Source organism: Colletotrichum orchidophilum (genome assembly GCF_001831195.1).
Source record: "Colletotrichum orchidophilum strain IMI 309357 chromosome Unknown Scaffold_22.1, whole genome shotgun sequence".
NCBI classification, from domain to species: domain Eukaryota; kingdom Fungi; phylum Ascomycota; class Sordariomycetes; order Glomerellales; family Glomerellaceae; genus Colletotrichum; species Colletotrichum orchidophilum.
This window is the reverse complement of record NW_019172978.1, coordinates 355,396-374,430: the sequence shown is the minus strand read 5'-3', so window position 1 is coordinate 374,430 and position 19,035 is coordinate 355,396. Positions and strand designations below refer to the sequence as shown.

The 19,035-nt window shown below is 54.2% G+C and overlaps 4 protein-coding genes across 4 annotated transcripts; 2 read left to right on the top strand and 2 right to left on the bottom strand.

The window, feature by feature from the left end:
* Positions 1-1,880: 1,880 nt before the first annotated feature.
* CORC01_03682 (uncharacterized protein) lies at positions 1,881-2,234 on the bottom strand (the record flags this gene model as incomplete). The annotated part of the gene is made up of 1 exon (XM_022615331.1): positions 1,881-2,234. A coding segment is annotated over one exon (354 nt), but the record flags the coding sequence as incomplete, so codon positions are not given.
* Positions 2,235-6,343: 4,109 nt separating this feature from the next.
* Positions 6,344-7,954, top strand: CORC01_03681 (helix-loop-helix DNA-binding domain-containing protein; the record flags this gene model as incomplete). The annotated part of the gene is made up of 1 exon (XM_022615330.1): positions 6,344-7,954. One exon carries the CDS (start codon positions 6,344-6,346, stop codon positions 7,952-7,954), a length of 1,611 nt encoding a protein of 536 aa, XP_022478256.1.
* Positions 7,955-8,813: 859 nt separating this feature from the next.
* Positions 8,814-11,107, bottom strand: CORC01_03680 (uncharacterized protein; the record flags this gene model as incomplete). The annotated part of the gene is made up of 3 exons (XM_022615329.1): positions 8,814-9,768; positions 9,827-10,223; positions 10,276-11,107. The coding sequence occupies 3 exons, from the start codon at positions 11,105-11,107 to the stop codon at positions 8,814-8,816; spliced, it is 2,184 nt and encodes a 727-aa protein (XP_022478255.1).
* A 2,398-nt stretch (positions 11,108-13,505) lies between these two features.
* On the top strand, positions 13,506-14,818 carry CORC01_03679 (choline/ethanolamine kinase; the record flags this gene model as incomplete). The annotated part of the gene is made up of 2 exons (XM_022615328.1): positions 13,506-14,237; positions 14,297-14,818. The coding sequence occupies 2 exons, from the start codon at positions 13,506-13,508 to the stop codon at positions 14,816-14,818; spliced, it is 1,254 nt and encodes a 417-aa protein (XP_022478254.1).
* Positions 14,819-19,035: the final 4,217 nt, after the last annotated feature.

Genomic DNA, 19,035 nt, shown 5'->3' with positions numbered 1-19,035 from the left:
CCGCGAGATGCAACAAGGACGTGCTACACGCCGGTATCGTACCTCCCGCGGGCCTTGGATGAATAGCAAAGATGTACGCAAGAGCGGGAGCGTCCTCTTTGTGTCGAGCAGTAGGTGGTCAAGTGACAGACAGCCTTTGACAGTTTTGGGGGCAGTTCGCTCGCGGTCGATTTGCGGAGGAGCTATGATTGGATGGAGGGCGACTTCGAGGTGGCCTCCGTCGCCAGTACTGGGAGAGCACGGGAGTAGATGACTGGTATAGCGTGGCAGATGAGCGTCGGGGAAACAGTGTCGAGTTACTTCTCCACAGTCAACATGGTCAGCTTGGTTGATATACAGGGTCATGGTCCATGATGGAAGGGAGGGTCGGAAGGCGCATACGATTAAACGTGCCTAAGAGGGTGGGCTATTTGGTGACCACCTGTTCGGTTTGTGATGCGACGTAGGCTGATTCTGATCTCCTGGTGGTGGCCTAGTGTCCGCGCGTACCGCACCGCGTAGTTGTAACGTAAGTCTCGAAGGCAGATGCGAAGGCAAAAGGCGAACGGTCTGAGGATGGAGGGGGGGCTAAGGCGGCTGGTACAAGAGCTTGATAGCTTGGTGAGAGGGGTGGGGAGGTGATGAAGCGGGACGGAAGTTGGGAGAGAGGCAGAGGAGGTAAGGCAGGGTGAGCTCGAGAATGTCTCAGAGCGAAGCGACGCAGGTGCACCTGGTGCGGTTGGATTCGGCCAATCGGCGGCTGCACCCTTCCCCAGACCCAGACCTTTCGTGGGCGGGAGATACGTACCCACGATCCCCCGAATCCCGGGCTTCAGCCAACCTGCCTATCCGTACCGCGCCTACCTATCTACCTTAACTACCTTACCTTGACATAATTACATACCTTAGTATTGCAAGGTAGGTAAGGTAAGGCAGTCTTCAGAGTCTGGGTGGCCCCGCAGGTCATCCTTATCATTAATCGGCGGCACATGATTGGAAGCCTTTCTTCATTCCACACCCGACCCGACCTCCCAGAGGCACATTGCAACCTTTACAATGTTGCAAAGAGTGCGATTCTAACAGGTTTACCTTCATCTTTGTCGTTGATACAGTGCGGCTGCAACTCTGAGACCTGCTGCTGGTAGCCGTGCAGAAGGGGGAGAGTCGAGGCCACATCGAGCAGATAAAAAGCCAGTTGGGGTAGGATTACCGCCGGCACTCACTGCGGAGACGACGATCACATCTTGGCCCGGGGTGATTTCCTGTCAGATACGATGCCGTAATGGTGGTGATGATTACCGGAAGAAGAGAGAAATGCCAGAGATATTTGCCGCTGGCGCTGGCGCCACCCATCTCTTCTTCACGATGCTCGGAGGACGATGACCACACCCAAGGATACCTTGCTTCAAGAGCCCAGTTTACACACAGTACGCCACAGGAGGCAAGGCTCGAGAGTGAGTACTTATCATCACAGCGGCGGCCTCTGGATTGTCTGAGGTGCTTGCCCGATGCAGGTATGTACGAGTGGGTGTGTGTACCGCCCATGCCCCCAAACTGGATCTACCCAAGATATCAATCACTGCGTTAGGACGGCGGTCAGGCTCCTTTTTTTCTATTAAGCGAGTCAAAAGGAAGGCAGAAGGCGATAAGGAAAGGTTCGAGGCGGTGAAGATGTTTGTTTGCACACGTTCCGGATTTTGCCAGTTTCCAAGCCTATGGCGCACACAAGTCTTGCGTTGACCGAGCTGCATTTCTCAGACTCGCAGGCAAGGGCTTTCCATTCCATGCCTGGTGCCAACAAACCGACATCTTGGGCATCTCCAGGGCATCTACAGGGCGTCTCCGGGTAGGAATGTATTTGCTGGCGCGGTTGCATAGGCCTCAGGAGCCTTGTCGTCCAACTACCTAGGAGTCGAGCCGGCCTCGCATGCCATGGGTAAGGTATTCTTGGGGGGTTTAGGAAACTGGTTTCTAAACAAGGCGATGCGAATGAGACAGAATCCCATATCTGAGCCAAGGGCATTCTGGGGCGTTTCTGGCCTCGGGTTCCTGGCCGGGCAGTCTAGGAGCCATGGAGCAGCCCAGTTTGCATCAGTTCGTGATGTCTTCTTTTGAGGGCAAGCCAGACATTCAATGTGCATGACCACCTTCTTCTTGCCGATCCTTAAGCAGGTCCCGATGAGCGTTGTGAGTCGTCGTGGCCGGCGCGGGTCCAGTAGGTGGGTAAGTTGTCTTAGCTGTCTGACTTGGAGGCATCACGGGGTTCGGCTGCCCTCCATCTCATCCCGACTCGGACCAAGAGGCTGCCAAAACGTACCGGTGAGAATAGAACGGGGGTGCCACCCCCAGAATATGAGACGAGTCAGGAGATGCAACTGAAGTGACAAGCCTCGACCAGATGATACCGTGTCTGTGAATAGAAAGCTGTGCCGTGATATAAATGCTAGCGCGTTTCCCTCTGCGCCGGAGAGAAAGGAAGAGGGGAGAAGAGAAAACGATTGAGCAAACAAACCTCAAACAGCAGATTTAGTCTTGAGTTGCGCGGCAGACACAAATCAAGAGGAGGTAGGTAGGTAGAGATGCCCCTTTTTGGAGTTGGCAAACAGAAAAGACAAGACTTCTGAGGGAAAGGAAAGTTGACACGGGAGGACAGAGACCCCCAGCCGATATCCGGACCCAATGCATCAGAGGCCCCAAAGTTCCTTACCTCGACTCACCGACGCACAAGCCACCGATACAAGAAGCAGTAGGAACGCGCTTGTTCGTACCAACTTGCAACCCATCAACACGGACCCCAACGCTGGAATAGTACCGAGAGACCGGGAAGTAGAAGATACACTCAGCCGGACATCACCGCCCGGGTTCTCTGGAAAGTTGGAACATTCCAGGTTTAAAGTTGGTCACTGCTTAGTGATCTTGGATACGTTTGCGCGAGTTATTCACGAAAGCCCAGCCGCCGGGTCCGAAACCCCTGCGCATCGGCGTGGACGTTCCGTGGAGCTCTCCCTCCGGCCTTCAGAGAAGGAAGTTGAGTCCGTCTCGCCGACCTTTTTTGACTTCAGGTGTCCAACGTTCCGTCGATACTTCACCATCGCAGCCGCCACTGCTTGATCGAAGAGGCAGAACAAGCAAACCCTCGTGGGCCACTCACCTCCGTTTTTCAAGTGCCCACCGAAACGGAGGAATCCACTGGGAGTTTTGCTCCAGACATCGGCAGGCGGAAACTCAATTTGTCTGGCTCGCTCTCATTGCTTCGAAATAACGGCGATACCTTGCTTGGACCGACGGTTACCCGCTTACTATTTCGAGGGAAAGTACTCTATACCATACCTACCTTTTGTTATCAGACCAATCTGGAAGGAAGGCGACACGTTCCAACTACCCATTAAATCTTGTTCGAGACATTGTCTCGTCCCCTGCTATCCCGCGCAAGAAACCGCGATAATACCTACCACTTGGTTATAACAACGTCACCTACGTACAGCGATCGACAAGGATCACGGCACACTACAACTCCGAGCCGGCTTCCGACCGCGATCTTGGACCCGAACCGCTTCTCTATCTCTCTCCCCCTCTCCCTCTCTCTCGCTCTCTATTATTACTTCTCCAACTTTCCAGTCACACCTGTACCCGCACACAGGCCGCATTCCCCACGGAGGAATTTTTTCGTCCTACCTGGAACAAACGCTCCAAAACAGCCCCCAACCAACAATCCAGAGCCCCAGTAATCGCTGCACGTCAACCGCACCGCTCTTCCGGGGACTCTGTGAGCAAACGCCACCTCACTTTCGCATCAGACATTATTCAACTTACTGGCCTGCCGTTGCTGCCTTCAATATCCAGAGAGATACCTACTTGGGCATACTGCTGTCTCCTCATCATCATCAAGGTTGGTACACTAACCACTCTGCGCACCCATCACGTCCAATCCTTCTCGTTCCCTCATATCCTTCATACCCCCCTCGTCGAGTTGCATCCCACGACTCAGCCTCGCAGCCGCTTCTTCCGCCACACGTTTATTATACCTGTCATTTCCGCACTTTTCCCACTCCTTGCATCGCATTGCATCTATTCACTTTCTCCTTCATTATCTCCCTCGTTCCTCCTATTTTCGTGGCTCGGATTTGACTTCTGACTGGTCGAAAGACAAGCCGCCAACGTCGACTTAGTTGCTCGTCGCACTTTGGTATCGGCGCATATCCAATACTTCGTCGTCCCAAGGGTCTTGCATTCCTCGGCCATTTTCAAGTGTAAGAAGCCAACTGTACCCAAGGGTCCAACAATCATCGCAGCAAAGACAACCGCCTGTCTCCGACCCGTCCGAACCGGCGGCAACCCATTCCCACTGTCGCACAATCTCACACCCTCGCAGCTCTTACCACCAGTATTTCAATCTACCAGCCCGCCTCTGCTAGCGGGCACTTCGCACCAAGCAAGCAAGCATACCAGGAAGCAAGCACCAGCGCCAAGTACGGTAGCAACACCAAGGAATCAGCACACCACCTTTTTCTGGTATTGGGCCCCTCCCTCCCTTTCCCATCATCACTACCACCGTCTCCCCTCTCACCTCTATTTTCTGCTTGTGCAACGTCAAGCGTCAGGCGGAAGCCGAGCCAAAGCACTGTTTTCGTCACCTCTCGAAAGGAACAGCATCCACCGTGTAGTTGGGAGAGATAGGTGATTACTACCCACCACCCACATATTCTGTAAGTCGGCATCTGTGTCCCATCGCCTCGCCCGTTCTCCTTTGCGTTGCTCTTATTCCCTTTTTGCCCCCTCGGCCCACGGACCGGACTGCAGACTTGCCATGCTGGATAGCACAAGCACACCTCGAGGTCCTGAACCACAAGTTGTCTTGTCCCATCCTAGCAAACCCGGCTTTGAGCCCCTTCATGAACCCTTGTCTCTGGGCCTGGATCACCCGGGCCTTGAGGCGAGCTTCGCGCCTCAAAAGTACTCTGTGTCCGTATTCATTCCAGCAGAGAGTCCTAACCTCCCTTGCAGCGGACGCGTCCCATTTTTATTTCCTGAACAGACGTCGCACGTCCGCAACCAACTCACAGACACGAGCTTGACCTTTTCGCTCCCCCACAGCTTTGCAGGTAAGGTGAACTGTGGTGCACGCTGCACCGCACAATACCCAGACCCTCCCCAGCCCCAGTCCTCGTCCCGAATCCCCTTCCCCCCAAGATACAAGGTACTTTGGTACCCCTCGCCTCTTCCCCCGCCCTCGCCCTCGGCGTCTGGCATCGGTCTCCCGCATGGGCTTCCTTAGCACCCATGTACTCGTGCACTTTAACGAATACTTGACACTACACACGTCCTCTCGTTCAACATAGTCCTAAACTAATTATTCCCCAGCCCAGTCCAGCCCAGCCCCGAGGCTCCTACACGTTGCATCTTCTTACTCATACCTACCTCGCTCATCGCACAACAGCGCACCACACTACAAACCCCCGGCTCCCCGACACCGCATTTCCATCACAACTTAACAGGACTCAACTCGCTGTTCTTCTTCCTCTTCTTCGCCTCTTCCCTCCAAGACCCGGCAACCACTTTGATCCTTTCTCGTTTGCTCTGTTTCAGCAGCTAAACAGGCAGCGATTTCTTACACATCTATTTACACTTGCGCGGCAAGCGACCCCAACATCAAATCTTGCCTTGCTTTCCCCCTCCTCCCTCCCTCCCTCTCTCTCTCTCTCTCTCTCTCTCTCTCTCTCTCTATCTCTTTCTCTCTCTCTACCTCCCTCTTCCGCACACAAATCCCCTCTCAACTGCCTCTCGCCTCGCTACAATCCACGACGCCGGCTTTCCTTACCTAGGACGCCAAACCCACACCGTTAACAGCACTGCTTTGAATGGCCGTGTAACAACGGTTTTGTGTGCTGTTCACCAACACTACGTATTACCGGCTTTTCCCCCTTTGCTCGGTGAGTCAGTCCTGCCTTGGTTGCGCGCCTTCCTTCCCGCATTCGCACTCCTCTACCACTTTCCCAGCCTATTTTGCCTGGGTGGCGTTCTGAACTGCCTGCGCATGTGTGGAGAATATCCGCATGTCTAACCGCTGGTTCGTGTCTATCCGACAGGAAAGCACAATTGCGCGCAGCGAACCTATGAGCACTTTTGCTTTGCGCAACATCGCTACCTTTCATTTTCGGTCGCATCGCTGACTAGTCAACTTACTGCAGCTATAACCTCAAACAACCCCCCCGATCCTCTCGAGCATTAGAGCTCAGCCTGTCACTTCGTTCCTCGACGAAAGAGGCGGTGTGAGCACAACCAGGTCCTCAAGGCCTCGCATAATCGCCGATCCAACGTATTTCAAGGGCAAATTCCATTCAACGCCGTGCCAACATTACACACGATGGCACAACACGGCTTCGGCCAGTTCAATGGTGGCCACGGTGGAGGTGGCGGTGGAAGCATCGACCCCAACGACTTGGCCATGGGTGGAAACTACGGATCATCCTACTCCAACAACTATAACTCCAACTCAGCAAATACGAACGGCTTCTCGAGCGGCTCTGCCCTCTTCGGAGACGATGAGCTGCTCGACGGTCTCGGAAGCCCGACCGAGCAGCCACTACATGGTCATGGGCAGGACTTTGGTGGCGGAATGTCAAATATGGATATGGGCTTCAACCAACCCATCTACGGCTCCCACCACGGCCTGGATCAAAACCACATCAACGGCTACTCTAACACACCCGATGGTGACCCCATCCAAAGCCCTTTTGTCCACAGTTTCAATAACTCGCAATTCGGCCAGATGCACCATCGCCAGGCGCTCGGCACTTCGCTCCAGTCTCCAATCTCATACTCGGGCTCACCCTTGGCTGGATCTGATCCGACTGTTGATGCTACCGACAACAACTACCTCAATGCTAAGAATAGAGCTAGAATGGCACAAGCCATGCAGCGGAAGAGCTCCTCTTCCAACACTCGCAGCCCCATGACTCCAAAGTCAGCGATGCACTCAGTACCCATGGCGACCCAGGAGTCTGCCGGCTTTGGTCCTCAGTCAATCCGGGCCCAAGGCATGCATGAAAAGTCACCATCCGGAGGTCAGTGGATGCAGACTCCTACAGGAAGCATGGCAGCGTCGTACGGTTCTGGCTTTTCGTCGCCCATACAGCCCGGCCTCGCTCAGCTCAACGAAGTCATGATGAAGGGTGGCACATCAATGCCTGCGAAGTTGGGGCCTCAGCCTGGTACCGCGGTTTCCTCTCAAGAGATGAAGCGGAAGCGGCGTCGGGAATCGCATAACCTCGTCGAGCGACGCCGACGAGACAATATCAATGAGAGGATTCAGGACCTTAGCAGACTGGTTCCCGCGCATCGCTTAGAAGATGAGAAGATTCGCAAGATGATTCAGAACGGCACCCCGCTTTCGCCCACGTTGTCCGGCATCTCGAACCCCTCTCAGGCCACTTCTGGTCTCGCCGGTCCCGGCGCACGCCGCGCAGCTGGTGCAACGGGCAATATCACGACCGGCCTTCCCCTCGAGGACAAGGACAAGGGTCCCAATAAGGGAGATATCTTAAATGGCGCCGTCAGCTGGACGAGAGATCTGATGTGGATGTTGCATCTGAAGCTGCAGCAGCAAGAGGAGCTCATGAATGCAATCGCGGAACTCGGCGGTCATTTCCCGTTCGAGCTCACAGAGGATGAGAAGCGTATGCAGACCGAACTGATGGAAGCCATCTCCAAGAACGAGGTCCCAGGTTACTCTCGCACGACCGGATCTGGCCTTCGAGTACCCCACCACACCGACTTCCGTGGCGAGCCCATGAATGGCTTAGGCAACGCGGGTGACGGTACCTCCGTTAGCCCTGGCGCCACCAACGGCAACGGCCTCGCCAACGACCTCAACGCTGGAAGCGAGTTCTGGAATGACCCAGACGATGACGACAGTGGTCCAACTTCGCTGAACTTCAAGGAGGAAGATGAGTTTGGCATGGACCTGACACAGTAGGACGGGATGTTGGCATTCATGACGACCCCTTATTGTCCCGCTTCTGATCTTACTGATCGCCGATGCCGTACGACATCCTTGGGCGAGGCGTTCATCTTATCATTTCAAGTCTCTACTCTGTTTCATGCATTCGCGCAGCCATGGTCACTTTGTTGCATTCAAACACGTTGGGTCGGTCAAGGATTTCGGTGGGCAACGGCGTTGAGAGAGTTCCTTTAGTTACGTGGGCGGCTGCAGGCTAGGACATGGCCCTTGACGCCCAACGTGGAGGCAAGGATTGTGCTTGTTTTTCATTCTCATTTCTGTTTTCTGGGTTTACCGAGCATTATCTACTGGGAGACGAGATACCTCTGGGTCGGATGGGCATTGCTCAAGGTCATTTATAGTTTATCGCTAATTTCCAGGGAGGGCAAGAAGGGTTCGCAGGTTGACATCTTTCAGGCAATCTCTTCCCAATATTCTTCTTCCCTGTCCTGAAATCATTTCTACATTTCTTCTCTTAATGCTTACACGCAATCTCACGGTCAACACCTCTGTTTGGGAACACACGGTTTTTGTACTTACCTGATCCTGGCGTGATTCATTTTCGTCCTCCGCGCCCCTTGCGTTTGGCATGCATGGGAGCAGCTTCCATCTGCCGCTATACTTCCCGCACACATACAATGATACCCACCCTTTCTGTACATGAAGTACAAACTGCTATCTTGCCGCACGTATGTTCCAGCTGTCGGATCACACTAGCTCAGTGCATTTTTTACCCTTCTCCCTGCTACCTCTGGGGCTCTCGGTTTGCCATATCTCGTGAAGTGCCCCTCAAGTAATTCGTTTAAGCTTGCAACGAAGTGCAAGTGACCAACGTCTACCAATGCCTCACACACAACAGGTGCTCGCTCATTGCCGTTAACAGATTCCACGCCTCCTTACGCTTCATGTCTTCCTGCAACGCGATCCTCTCCAGCGCCGTCTGCCCGTTGAAGTACTTCCACATGGCCTGCCACGCCTTGGCGACCTTGGGGTCCTTGAATCGCTTGCCGATGGCCGCGAGGTAGAGCGACTCCTTACCTGTCGCCTTTTTGGCGTCCACGATGACGTAAGGAGGCATCCGCGCCAGATGCGGCGCCTCGTTGGTCGACGGGTGATCCGTCGCGGTCGGCGGTAGCTTGCGCGCGTGCGCTGTGGCCTTTTCCGCCGCCACACGCTGCGTCTTTTCTGCGATGCGCTCCAGGCGTGCCTTTTCCGCCGTCTGTTCGATTTGCGACGGGACGTATGCTCCGAAGCCACCGCTGCTGCTGCCGCCGATGCCACCACCACCACCACTGCTGCTTGCAGCCTCAGACTGCCCCTCTTCTGCGTCAAGGCCTGAACTGTTACTGGTGCTGAGGGAGGAGGTATCTTCAGCCTTACGCAGTTCGTCGCTCTCGAGCTTGTGCTCTACCTCGTAGATAATCTCTGGCCACACGACAACGTAAGCGAATGTGCACAGCTGAGTTACCCACGCGCCGCGCATGAGCCACGCAAGCATGGCGAGGTACGTGGGCCGATGAGCCTTGCTTGGGCAGTAGTGTTTATATGACCTCGGCGCGTACGAGAGCTCGGCGAGGAAGTTGCTGAGCGGTGGTGCGAGGGGGAACGTCTTCTGCCACTCGAGGCTCGCCCTGGGAAGGTTGTGGGTGTCGCAGTTTGGGGACATGATGTAAATGTCGCGGGCATGGAGGGGCGGAATAGCAATAGCACGACGCCAGAATATAAAGTGTTGCGCATACTTGCGTACTTGGCTCAACGTCAAGACATTGCTCTGACCAACTTGATAGAAACTGTACATGCGTTAGCTGGGGTACATGACGAGCCTTTGAAAAGGGTTTTCAAACTCACGACTGTGTCGGCTTCGACAGTCGGGCGAACTCGACCATGGCCACAGTACTCGGATCCAGGTCTGCCTGCAGTTCAGCTATGATCTTCTTCTCACCACCCATTAGCAGCAAGGCGAAGTTTCGGTCTAAGAAACCTGGCTCATCTATGGTGTCTTCGCCGATGAACGAGTTGGCAGTCGTCAGCCAGAGGCCCCTCTGTTCCGTCTGACCATAGTTGTGTAAGTCCGTCACATAAAACGGCACGGGAATCTGCACGGACGGAGTGACTGGACCCAATGCTGTGTCGAGCTGGAGGGCCGCAATTTTGTTTTGCGAGACGGCTTCGTAAATGTCCTGGACAGAAGCTGCGAGGGACGATGTCGCGAGAATATCCTCCCATAGTAAACTCATCTTGCGTCCTGGGCTCATATCAGTGACCTACAACCGACAGTGCTGCACATTCTGGCTTACTGTCTTCCCGTCCCTTGTCCTTCAGGGCTGATATACGCTTCGACTCCTTCCACACGAATTCGCTCCGCTGCTGGCAGTATTTGAAGGCCTTGTTGATCTTCTTAATGATGTTGATGTAAAGTGTCTCGATGAGTTCTTTGGCTTCATGTTTCTTCGGATTCAGAAAGAAAACCAGGTTGAACATGGTCATGGAGGCGCGCTTGTCGTCGGGTTCATCTTGCAGGGGCTGTTCATCGTCCTTGGTCTCATTCTGCGACGCATCAGCGAAGTTGGGGGTGTCTTCAGTTTCCTCATTTGCGTCGATGTCGACAAATACCGCCGACTCTTCCGTCCGCACAGACTTGGCCCTCTCTGACTTGGCCTTTTTGTTTTTCTTCTTCTTCTTCCATATCCCACTCTCGGGGACGTGAATGGGATAGGAGACACAGAATAGGTGGTCCAAGGAGAGTTGGAAGAGCTTCTTGTGGTATGCTCTACCTGGGGTCAGAATGCTGGCGAGATCTTTCGTAGGAAACCCAGCCACGTGTTCCCATGGCACGATTTGTGTTCCGTCCTCGGTGATCAAGTGGTCGTCTCTGGCAGTCCATTGTTGGAGGTCGTCCGCGTTAGCATCGGAGTCGAGCGATGCTGAGCCGGGCGCATTGAGACGCTCCAGTAGAATATCGTCATACTCAGCCGAACCGTCGGCTGGCTCGTGACTTTTGGATTGCACGTTGGGCGGCAAGACATGGGGTGGATAATGGAAGACGAAGTTGGGACCATCACGAGACCTGTTGATAACCAGCGCCACGGCTAGGAAGTTGGCTGGGTTCGGGAGCACGGGCGGCGCCATGTCGGGAGCGATAAGAGATCACGACTGCAGAAGCTTATGACAGGGCGGTCAAGGGCTGCAAGATGTCAACGGTGCCGTACCCCGGCGACCATCGCCTAATAGTCCTTGCCGTGGCGGCTTTGTTGCACGTAAAGTCGGGAAAAGCTGGAGGTGGTTCTGTGTGGTAGACGAGCTGGCAGCCCGCGGGATTAGAGTGGTGCAAGCGGCTATTTGTCGTGGCTGGGCCGTAGATGGGACGAAGGATGTCGTGGGCTCGATCCGGTCTGATGTATTAAGCCCGAAGCTGGGTGGGCGTGTTGGTGTGCAGTACCAGCGGCCCAGCAGGAACCGGGAGGTGCAAGATGGTCCGAGCACATCTTACCTTCCTTACCTTACCTTAGCCGGTGCTTCAAGGTGGGGTTGGGGCTCTCAAGGTTTCGGCGGTACGTATCCGTACATTTCACAACCGGCAAGGCGAGTTAGCCCAGCGGCAATCCAAAGTGCTTCTCCTCATGCGAGAACGCGAGCTTGAACCTATCGCTATTGCACACATCAAGTTCGGCTGAACTAGTGTTGCGCCAAAGGTGTGGTCCGTTTAGAAATGCTTATTAGGTAGCCAGTGTGAGGTAAATGTGAGACATGGCATCCGACAGCAGTTCACGATCTATGGAGAGGCTGGGCTGGGCTAGGTTGATTAGACTGCATGAGACGAGAGACACAGAGTCGGTGAGCCCTCTTCCAGTCCCCGGCTTGTGAATTGAGCGAAGATAACGGTGCATCAAGAGAGTACGCCTCTGTGATGGTACATTCGCATGAGGTAGCGCGATTGTCCCCGAGACCCATGCCACATATCAAGGCAAGACCATCGTTCAAAATTGCATTACAGAGATGGCGAGTCGGTACGGGTTTTCGCGCTGGCCCTTTCTGGGGAAAGGGAGGATGAGGTTAGAAGTGCTCTGAATCTGGGATCAGCTCCAACGATGACGGAATTCTGGCATGGAATATTCAATCGGGAACGACTATTGGAGGGACAGGATGAGGGGAAGCCATTGAGACGGTCCACCAGGTCCTCCTATCCAACCAGGCTCGTGAAGCCGTTGCGTCTGTGACACTGCATTGCCGAGAAGCTGCAAGACCCTGATATGTCACTGCTATGGATTCGTGAAAGAATGCTTTCAGGACTTTCAACAGCCCGAGGTGTGGAGGGGGAGGGGGAGGAGAGGGCACCTGAATCATCAGTCGTTATGGTTTCGGGCCCCCATCCATCTCCTCGTGCCCAGACTTGGACGGGAGCTTGCCCGGTGCCCATGCCGTGGCGCTCGTGCCACGCGTACCGCACAGAAACAGAGATACGGCCAACAAACAACTTGGCACCCTTGGAAGGGCAAAGTCATTGGGTTTTTGCTTGAGGTCTGTCCTTACTAAGGTAGTGGAGGTGTTGTTGGGAAAAAGCGCCCGCGGCGGCGCCCTGCTCCCCAATCATACACTAGCTACGTTGCCCCCGCTCAGACGACCCTGAACAGCCAACATTGGAATATGCTCATCGACAGCCCCTTCCTGTACGAGGATATGGGAGAGTCGGTCGGGGTCTTGAGGGAAAGGGAAGGTAAGGCAGGCCCACTCATGCGGCGGTCGTAAGACTGGCACGCTGGTAGATAATTGGCTTTTCTGCGTGTACGGTATCCATCAGGTAGGTAGGTCCCTTAAGGTGGGAAGTTGCTCTGCTCTGCTATGTACCTTCACATGCTCTCGCTCTTTTCTGATTTCCTGTCTCGATTCGTTGACCGACGACAAAAGAAGATTAGCCACCACGCACATACCGTAATTTCCCCAACGCGAATCTCACTTTAAACTAACGCACCACATCACTTGAGGAGCTATTGCCACTGCCACTATCCGTACGTATTCTGTACCGGCTTTTTCTTTCACACCTTGGGGATCCGCACGAGGAAGGAAAAAGGTCTCGTGCTCGGCCATTATCTCGACGGCGCCAATCCCCGGTCCATTACCCTCTCGTTCCTCCTTTTTTTTTTTTCCATTATCAATCCCACAATACCCACCCTTTTCTCCCGTCGCTCAAACTACTTCCTCTTACATATCTGCGCCACCACGGCATCGCCCTCCTCCTCTCCGTACCTTACTTCGCCCTGTCCCATTGCTTTCTCCACCACTCCCGAATATCCTCGCTCTCCCACTACCCCTTGACGTCTCGCCGACCACCTTCAGCCCCCTTTCCACAATTATCCAGACTACCAGAATTGCACGACACTTCCGACTGAACAAATTCGCAGCAGAATTTTACAGGGGCGTCTTCATTTACTTCAGCAATTAACCTCTTCGGTATTGTCCCTGCCCTATCGACGTACTCCTCCCTCCCCTCGCCCACGCAGTTCCTCTCGGCTATCCCTTCGGTCAAATCATGACCCAAGGTGCAGGCAACGGCCACCCTAACGGGTTGGCGCTGCCTCATGTCCGAACACTTCCCCTTTTCTACGACAGCGAAGATTACCAGCAATCTGCGACTAGTCTAATCCTGACTGTTCGACCAGACTGGGCCTCCGACGACTCCAACATCGAATTCGTTCGCTTCACCGACGGCATCACCAATACCCTGCTCAAAGCCATCAACAAGCGAAAAGGCTGGTCCAAGGAGGATATAGACAGGGAGGCTATATTGTTGCGCGCATATGGCAATGGAACTGCTGTCCTAATCGATCGCGAGCGCGAGGCTCAGAATCATGAGCTTCTCATGAAGCATGGCCTTGCTCCCGAGCTGCTCGCCCGATTCCAGAATGGAATGCTCTACCGCTTCATCAAGGGCAGTGTTACAGCCCCGGAGGACCTCAGCAAGCCGCATATCTATCGAGCTGTTGCCAGCAGGTTGGCTCAGTGGCATGCGACAGTGCCCTGCATTACGCACCCGTTGTCGACGAACGGCAATGCCAAGGATTACCATCAGGACCTGGAAGCCATCATCGAGAATGCCGCGCCTGGAAAGCCTGTGCCTAACCTTTGGTCAGTGATGCAGAAATGGATTCTGGCGCTACCCAGCGACACGCAAGTCCAGAGGGAGAGACAAGACAAGCTTCAAAAAGAATTCGAATATATTGTGGAGGAGTTTAGCCAGCGCCCGGGTCTAGGTGTCGATGGTGTAAGTCTCACAAAGCCGCTATAATTCGTCTGTGATTACTAACCATTCGCTCGTATTAGCTCGTTTTTGCCCACTGCGATCTATTGAGCGGAAACGTGATTGTGCTGCCGAGTACTGTTCCTGCCAAGGGAAGCAAGAAGGAAGCCATAGTCACGTTCATCGACTACGAATATGCCACGCCGTCGCCAGCCGCTTTCGACATCGCCAACCACTTGGCCGAATGGGGTGGTTTCGACTGCGACTACAACTTCATGCCCACCCAGTCCCAGCGTCGAGAATTCATCGAGGAGTATATTCGCTCGTTTTTCAAATACTCCGAAAGCAACACCAATGTCGATGTCGAGACGGAGGTCAGAAAACTTACATACGAGGTGGACCTCTTCCGTGGTGTGCCAGGATTCTACTGGGGTATCTGGGCGTTGATCCAGGCCGTCATCTCGGAGATTGATTTTGACTACGCCTCGTATGCGGAAACGCGCCTTGCCGAGTACTGGGCGTGGAAGGAAGAGAAAGAAGGCAGCAGGGCCGCGGCCGGCAAAGAGAAACCTTTGCGCGAGAGACGATGGGAACAACTGGAGTAAAGTGAGAAGGTTGACATGACCGGATCGGCTTATGAGGTTGTGGAGTTCCGATGACAGCAGCCCATGAACGACAAGGAAAAGGGAAGAAACCAACCTGAGCAAGGACATTCGGCAAGAATGATTTGTTTACGTCAATTTCGACTGCGAAACAGAAATGGATAGAAGGCAGCGAAGCATGACATCGACACGGGCCGGCGTCATTCAACATGAGCTCGACGAAGGCCGGGACAGAGCTCCGGGGCGTTTAGGGAGGGGTTAGACGGGAATTTTCTTTATACATAATACATCAAATACCACGTAAGAAAAAAGAACTCGGGAAGAAATCTGGTAATCTCCTTGACAATAATTTTTTTAAAAGGAAAACGGGAGTAGGATAAATCGGGATGAGATACCCGATACAAGGCAGTACACACTTGAACGTACACATGTACTTTGATGGAAGCAACCCTACGGCTGGGCTGCCAAGATTACGCCTTCACTTTCTTGCGCTAGGCGACTATCGACGGACAAAAACACTCCCCAGGTCGGACCCGATTAAGGCAGAGAGCCCGGGAAGCATGTTTGCCGGTCGTATAATAGCCCCGTACTGGACGAGATACCCGACGGTCCCTTTCCGGCCGAGCAGATGGCGGGTGACACCCGTTTGGCCCCCAATTCAAACCGTCTTACCGGCCAGACGGATTGGGCCACAGCCCCGCTGGGCCAGCCTGGGCGTAGCCATGAAGCTCTGGGGTATCCACCGTCTGTATGTCTGCCTGCCTGCCTGCCGCGAGTCAAGCATGTGGGTAAAAACGGCTGCAATAGAGTCAATATTGTAAAATGCAAAAAAGAAAAGCAACAGTGTAGCCCGCAGCGTCGTATGTATGTGTGATATCTGCGAGCTGCAAGCACATGTTAAAATTGAGGAAATTCTGCCCACCCTTCGTACCTATCCGTACTTGGTACCCTGCTCGGAAAGAACATCTACCCCTCCCCTTCCAACCTGACTCTTTTCTACCAGAGCTCGACCAACACCATACAGCCACACACCCCTCCCGTCCCTTTCTCCTCATGTCACCCATGGCCCATTTTCAGCCTCTGCACTGACCACCTCTCTGGCGGGTGGGCACTTGAAGGGGATCGATATGGTCTGAGCTTACTCCTCTGTGTCCTCCATTTTGTCATCAATGCGTCGTTGCCAGCATAAAGACCAAACTTATCGATCGTCGTGGAGGAGGAGGAGGAGGAGGAGGAGGAGGAGGGGATTGATGCTGGCATTTGGCGGCGGGGGAGAGAGGACCGGCAGCCTCACACACTGTCGATTCAACTAGGGGCCCTCACGCCATCCGTACCTTGCCTGACCTAGACCCACAATCATTGATAGCAAAAGGTATTTTGCCTAGGCTTGAGTATAAAAAAAGGCTCGATACCATCAGCAGTCATAGAACTACTTGCCTGGGTATAACAACAACACCGGCAAGTAGCACAGAACTGTCAGAGACACGGACGTCTCGCGGGTACGGGCCATGCAATCGAGATCTGTTGAGTCGACGATGGAGATCCAGGGGGGGGAGGGGCCGGCTGCCTCGCTCGCGTCTTTGCTGGAATGAGACAAGCGGGTAGTCGAGATTGACGAAAAACCTAAAAGGCTAGGAAGCCCGGTGACGGGGCAGTAATTCCGGTATTTTCCATCCCATCCCACTGCACTTTTGCAGAGGTTTCGTTTCGGAGGCTGGAGCCGCTGGGCCAACCGTGCTGCTCCTGACGCGCGTGGAACTAGCAGATCGAAACAACGGGTGAAGGCTTCGCCGACGGGCCAATTCGAAAATCAAATCTGGCGGGATGTCTGAATTACCCGAGAGTTACGAAAACGCGCCTGCGCCTGAGTCAACCCTGCCAGATCAAAGATGAGACTCGTTGGCCATCTACTTGGCATCTGGTACGTTGCCTTCTGTTCACGAGGCTTAATTGAGTAATTTGCCGTCCTGTACGATGATGTCTTATTCGGTACCGGATCCAGGGATCAGGATACTAGCTGCCGGGGAGGGGGGGCAGGATGAATTGGCTTGCAAGGAGGATGAACTCCCCCACTGGACCGAACCAAAGCCAGCAGATGGTCCGAGGGCGGTCACCGGGGAGTTATTCATGTTGATACAAAGTATGCCGTACAGTAGAAAACACTTGTCCAACCTAAGGTCGGGAAAGGTCGTACAGAAATCTCTGGGTACCAATTCGACCGGCCAGGAGGATGCTATAATCACGAGGTGTGACACGGGCAGTGACGGGTCGATGGACTGCTCATCTCCTGCTTTCATCAACCTCAACTCAATTTCCAGCGACATCCCTACCTTGAGGAACTTTTGACTTCATGGCAAGACGTGGCTCATGTGTCATGGCGAACGAGCCATGAGCACGTACCGCAGATTCATGGTATAACCATGGTGCTTTTGCAGTTCACGCCGCGAACATTTGAGAATTGTCGAACTCTACGTGCCCTTCGCTATGAACCGGGTCTATTCGATGTCTTGCGGGCCCTCCTAGCTGAGCTGAACTCTCCCTTCCTTGAATGCAACGGCCAAGTTGGCAATATTTCGCTTAGTAGGGTCGTCTGGGTAGAGTTTTCGGCTCGTCAAGTAGGTTGTCTTGATCGTGTTAGATGATGGTCCGACACAAACGACTGTAAACCGGGGACTCTGTCGGCAACGAAGGATGTGGTGAAGCTGGTCTCGTGTCCGGGAGTTTTTGTACAAATACAGAGCACTATGTACCGCTTGTTCGATCTCCTCCATGCACTTGCCACCCTCTCCATTGAGGTGACTTTTGACTTCGTCCAAGAAGGGGAGAACGGCAAGAGAGGGTGGTGGAGAGGCATGGGGAGGGTTCCAAGAGCATATTCCGTCCACTAGTGAAGCTTCGATCGAGAGTGACCGCCTGCTTGCCAGGCTTGAGGCCTGGCGCGGCCAACCCCATCCACCGTGTAACGGTCGACGCTGCACGTTTATCGCTGCTTTAAGGTCAGATTTGCTTCTGTGTAGGTAGCTGTGGCTGTGGCCCCACCCCTTCGCCGTCACCCGCAGCAGCTATCTGCAGGTTGTAATGGTGACTCGGCACATGCTTGTTTCTGCCGGGACTGGCCCCAGCATCGTACCACGGACTCCATGCCCCACGTGGAGCCTAGCAAGCTGATCCGTGTGGCGTGGGCGTGGTCGTATCGACGTGGGTTTGGCGCCTTCTAGGTGCGTCTACGACGGGAAACACCCGCGTAGTCGAGAGGCAGAACGAGATGAGATTCGAGGTAAAGACCAGTCAGGGTTGTCTCTCAGGACCTGCGGCGGAGAGCTGGTGCGCAGGCTGCGTCGACCAGGCAAGGCGGAAATGTCGCAATCTCTTGCTCACGGAGGGATCCCCCTGCACTCGTGTGATGCTTCCAGAACCGCCCCCAACCCGGATAGAACCTGACGTTACAAGCTCGAGCTAGCGAGCGAAAAGCCAAAAGGAAAGCAAGCTTAAGACCAGCAGTGCCGTGAGAGCTCAATATTAGCCATACAATCACTACCCAGGATCTCATAGGCTGTAAGTAGTTGAGCCCTCGCTGATATGAAAATTGGCCAGCTGAAGCCCTGATTGAAGCATTAAGGGTAGGGGCGGCGCTCGGTCCCCTTTGCACCCAATGCAGCTGACAGACGTCAAGACTTGTGTGAGGAGCAGACGGAGTGATTCGAGACGAAGCCGACTGGTACACACACAGGACGGAGGCGACGGACAGACAGCAAGGCTAAACGGACGTTTAGCTTGGTCTCGTCTGATGTTTTTTTCTAATTCTTTGCTGCTAGTCGGCTTTTGTTTGACTTGGGGGCAGCGGCCGGCGGTCGGGGAGTCGGAGATGGCGCAAGCGGCCCCACGTCGTCGATGCCCACACCCAGGCTCATGGGCCCCATGAACCCGTTGGACGGAGGTTCCTGGGTTCCCTACACTAGTTTGTTTCTCCCAGGCCTCACTCGCCCGTCTGTCTGGTCACCATTTTCTCAGCGCCTCCGTTCCCAAGGCGGGAAATAAAGCGGTAAAGGACAGACCTTAGCAGGAGACCCTACCGGAAGGTGGCAAGGGTAGAATCCATAGGACAGGTCGACGCGCTCAAGGGGTTGGAAGCCAGATTGGTTGAGGTCGACTGCGTGTGTGTGCGGCGGCTGACCACCCCCTCAACGACATAACGGCCATGAACTTCATGTCCCTCTCCC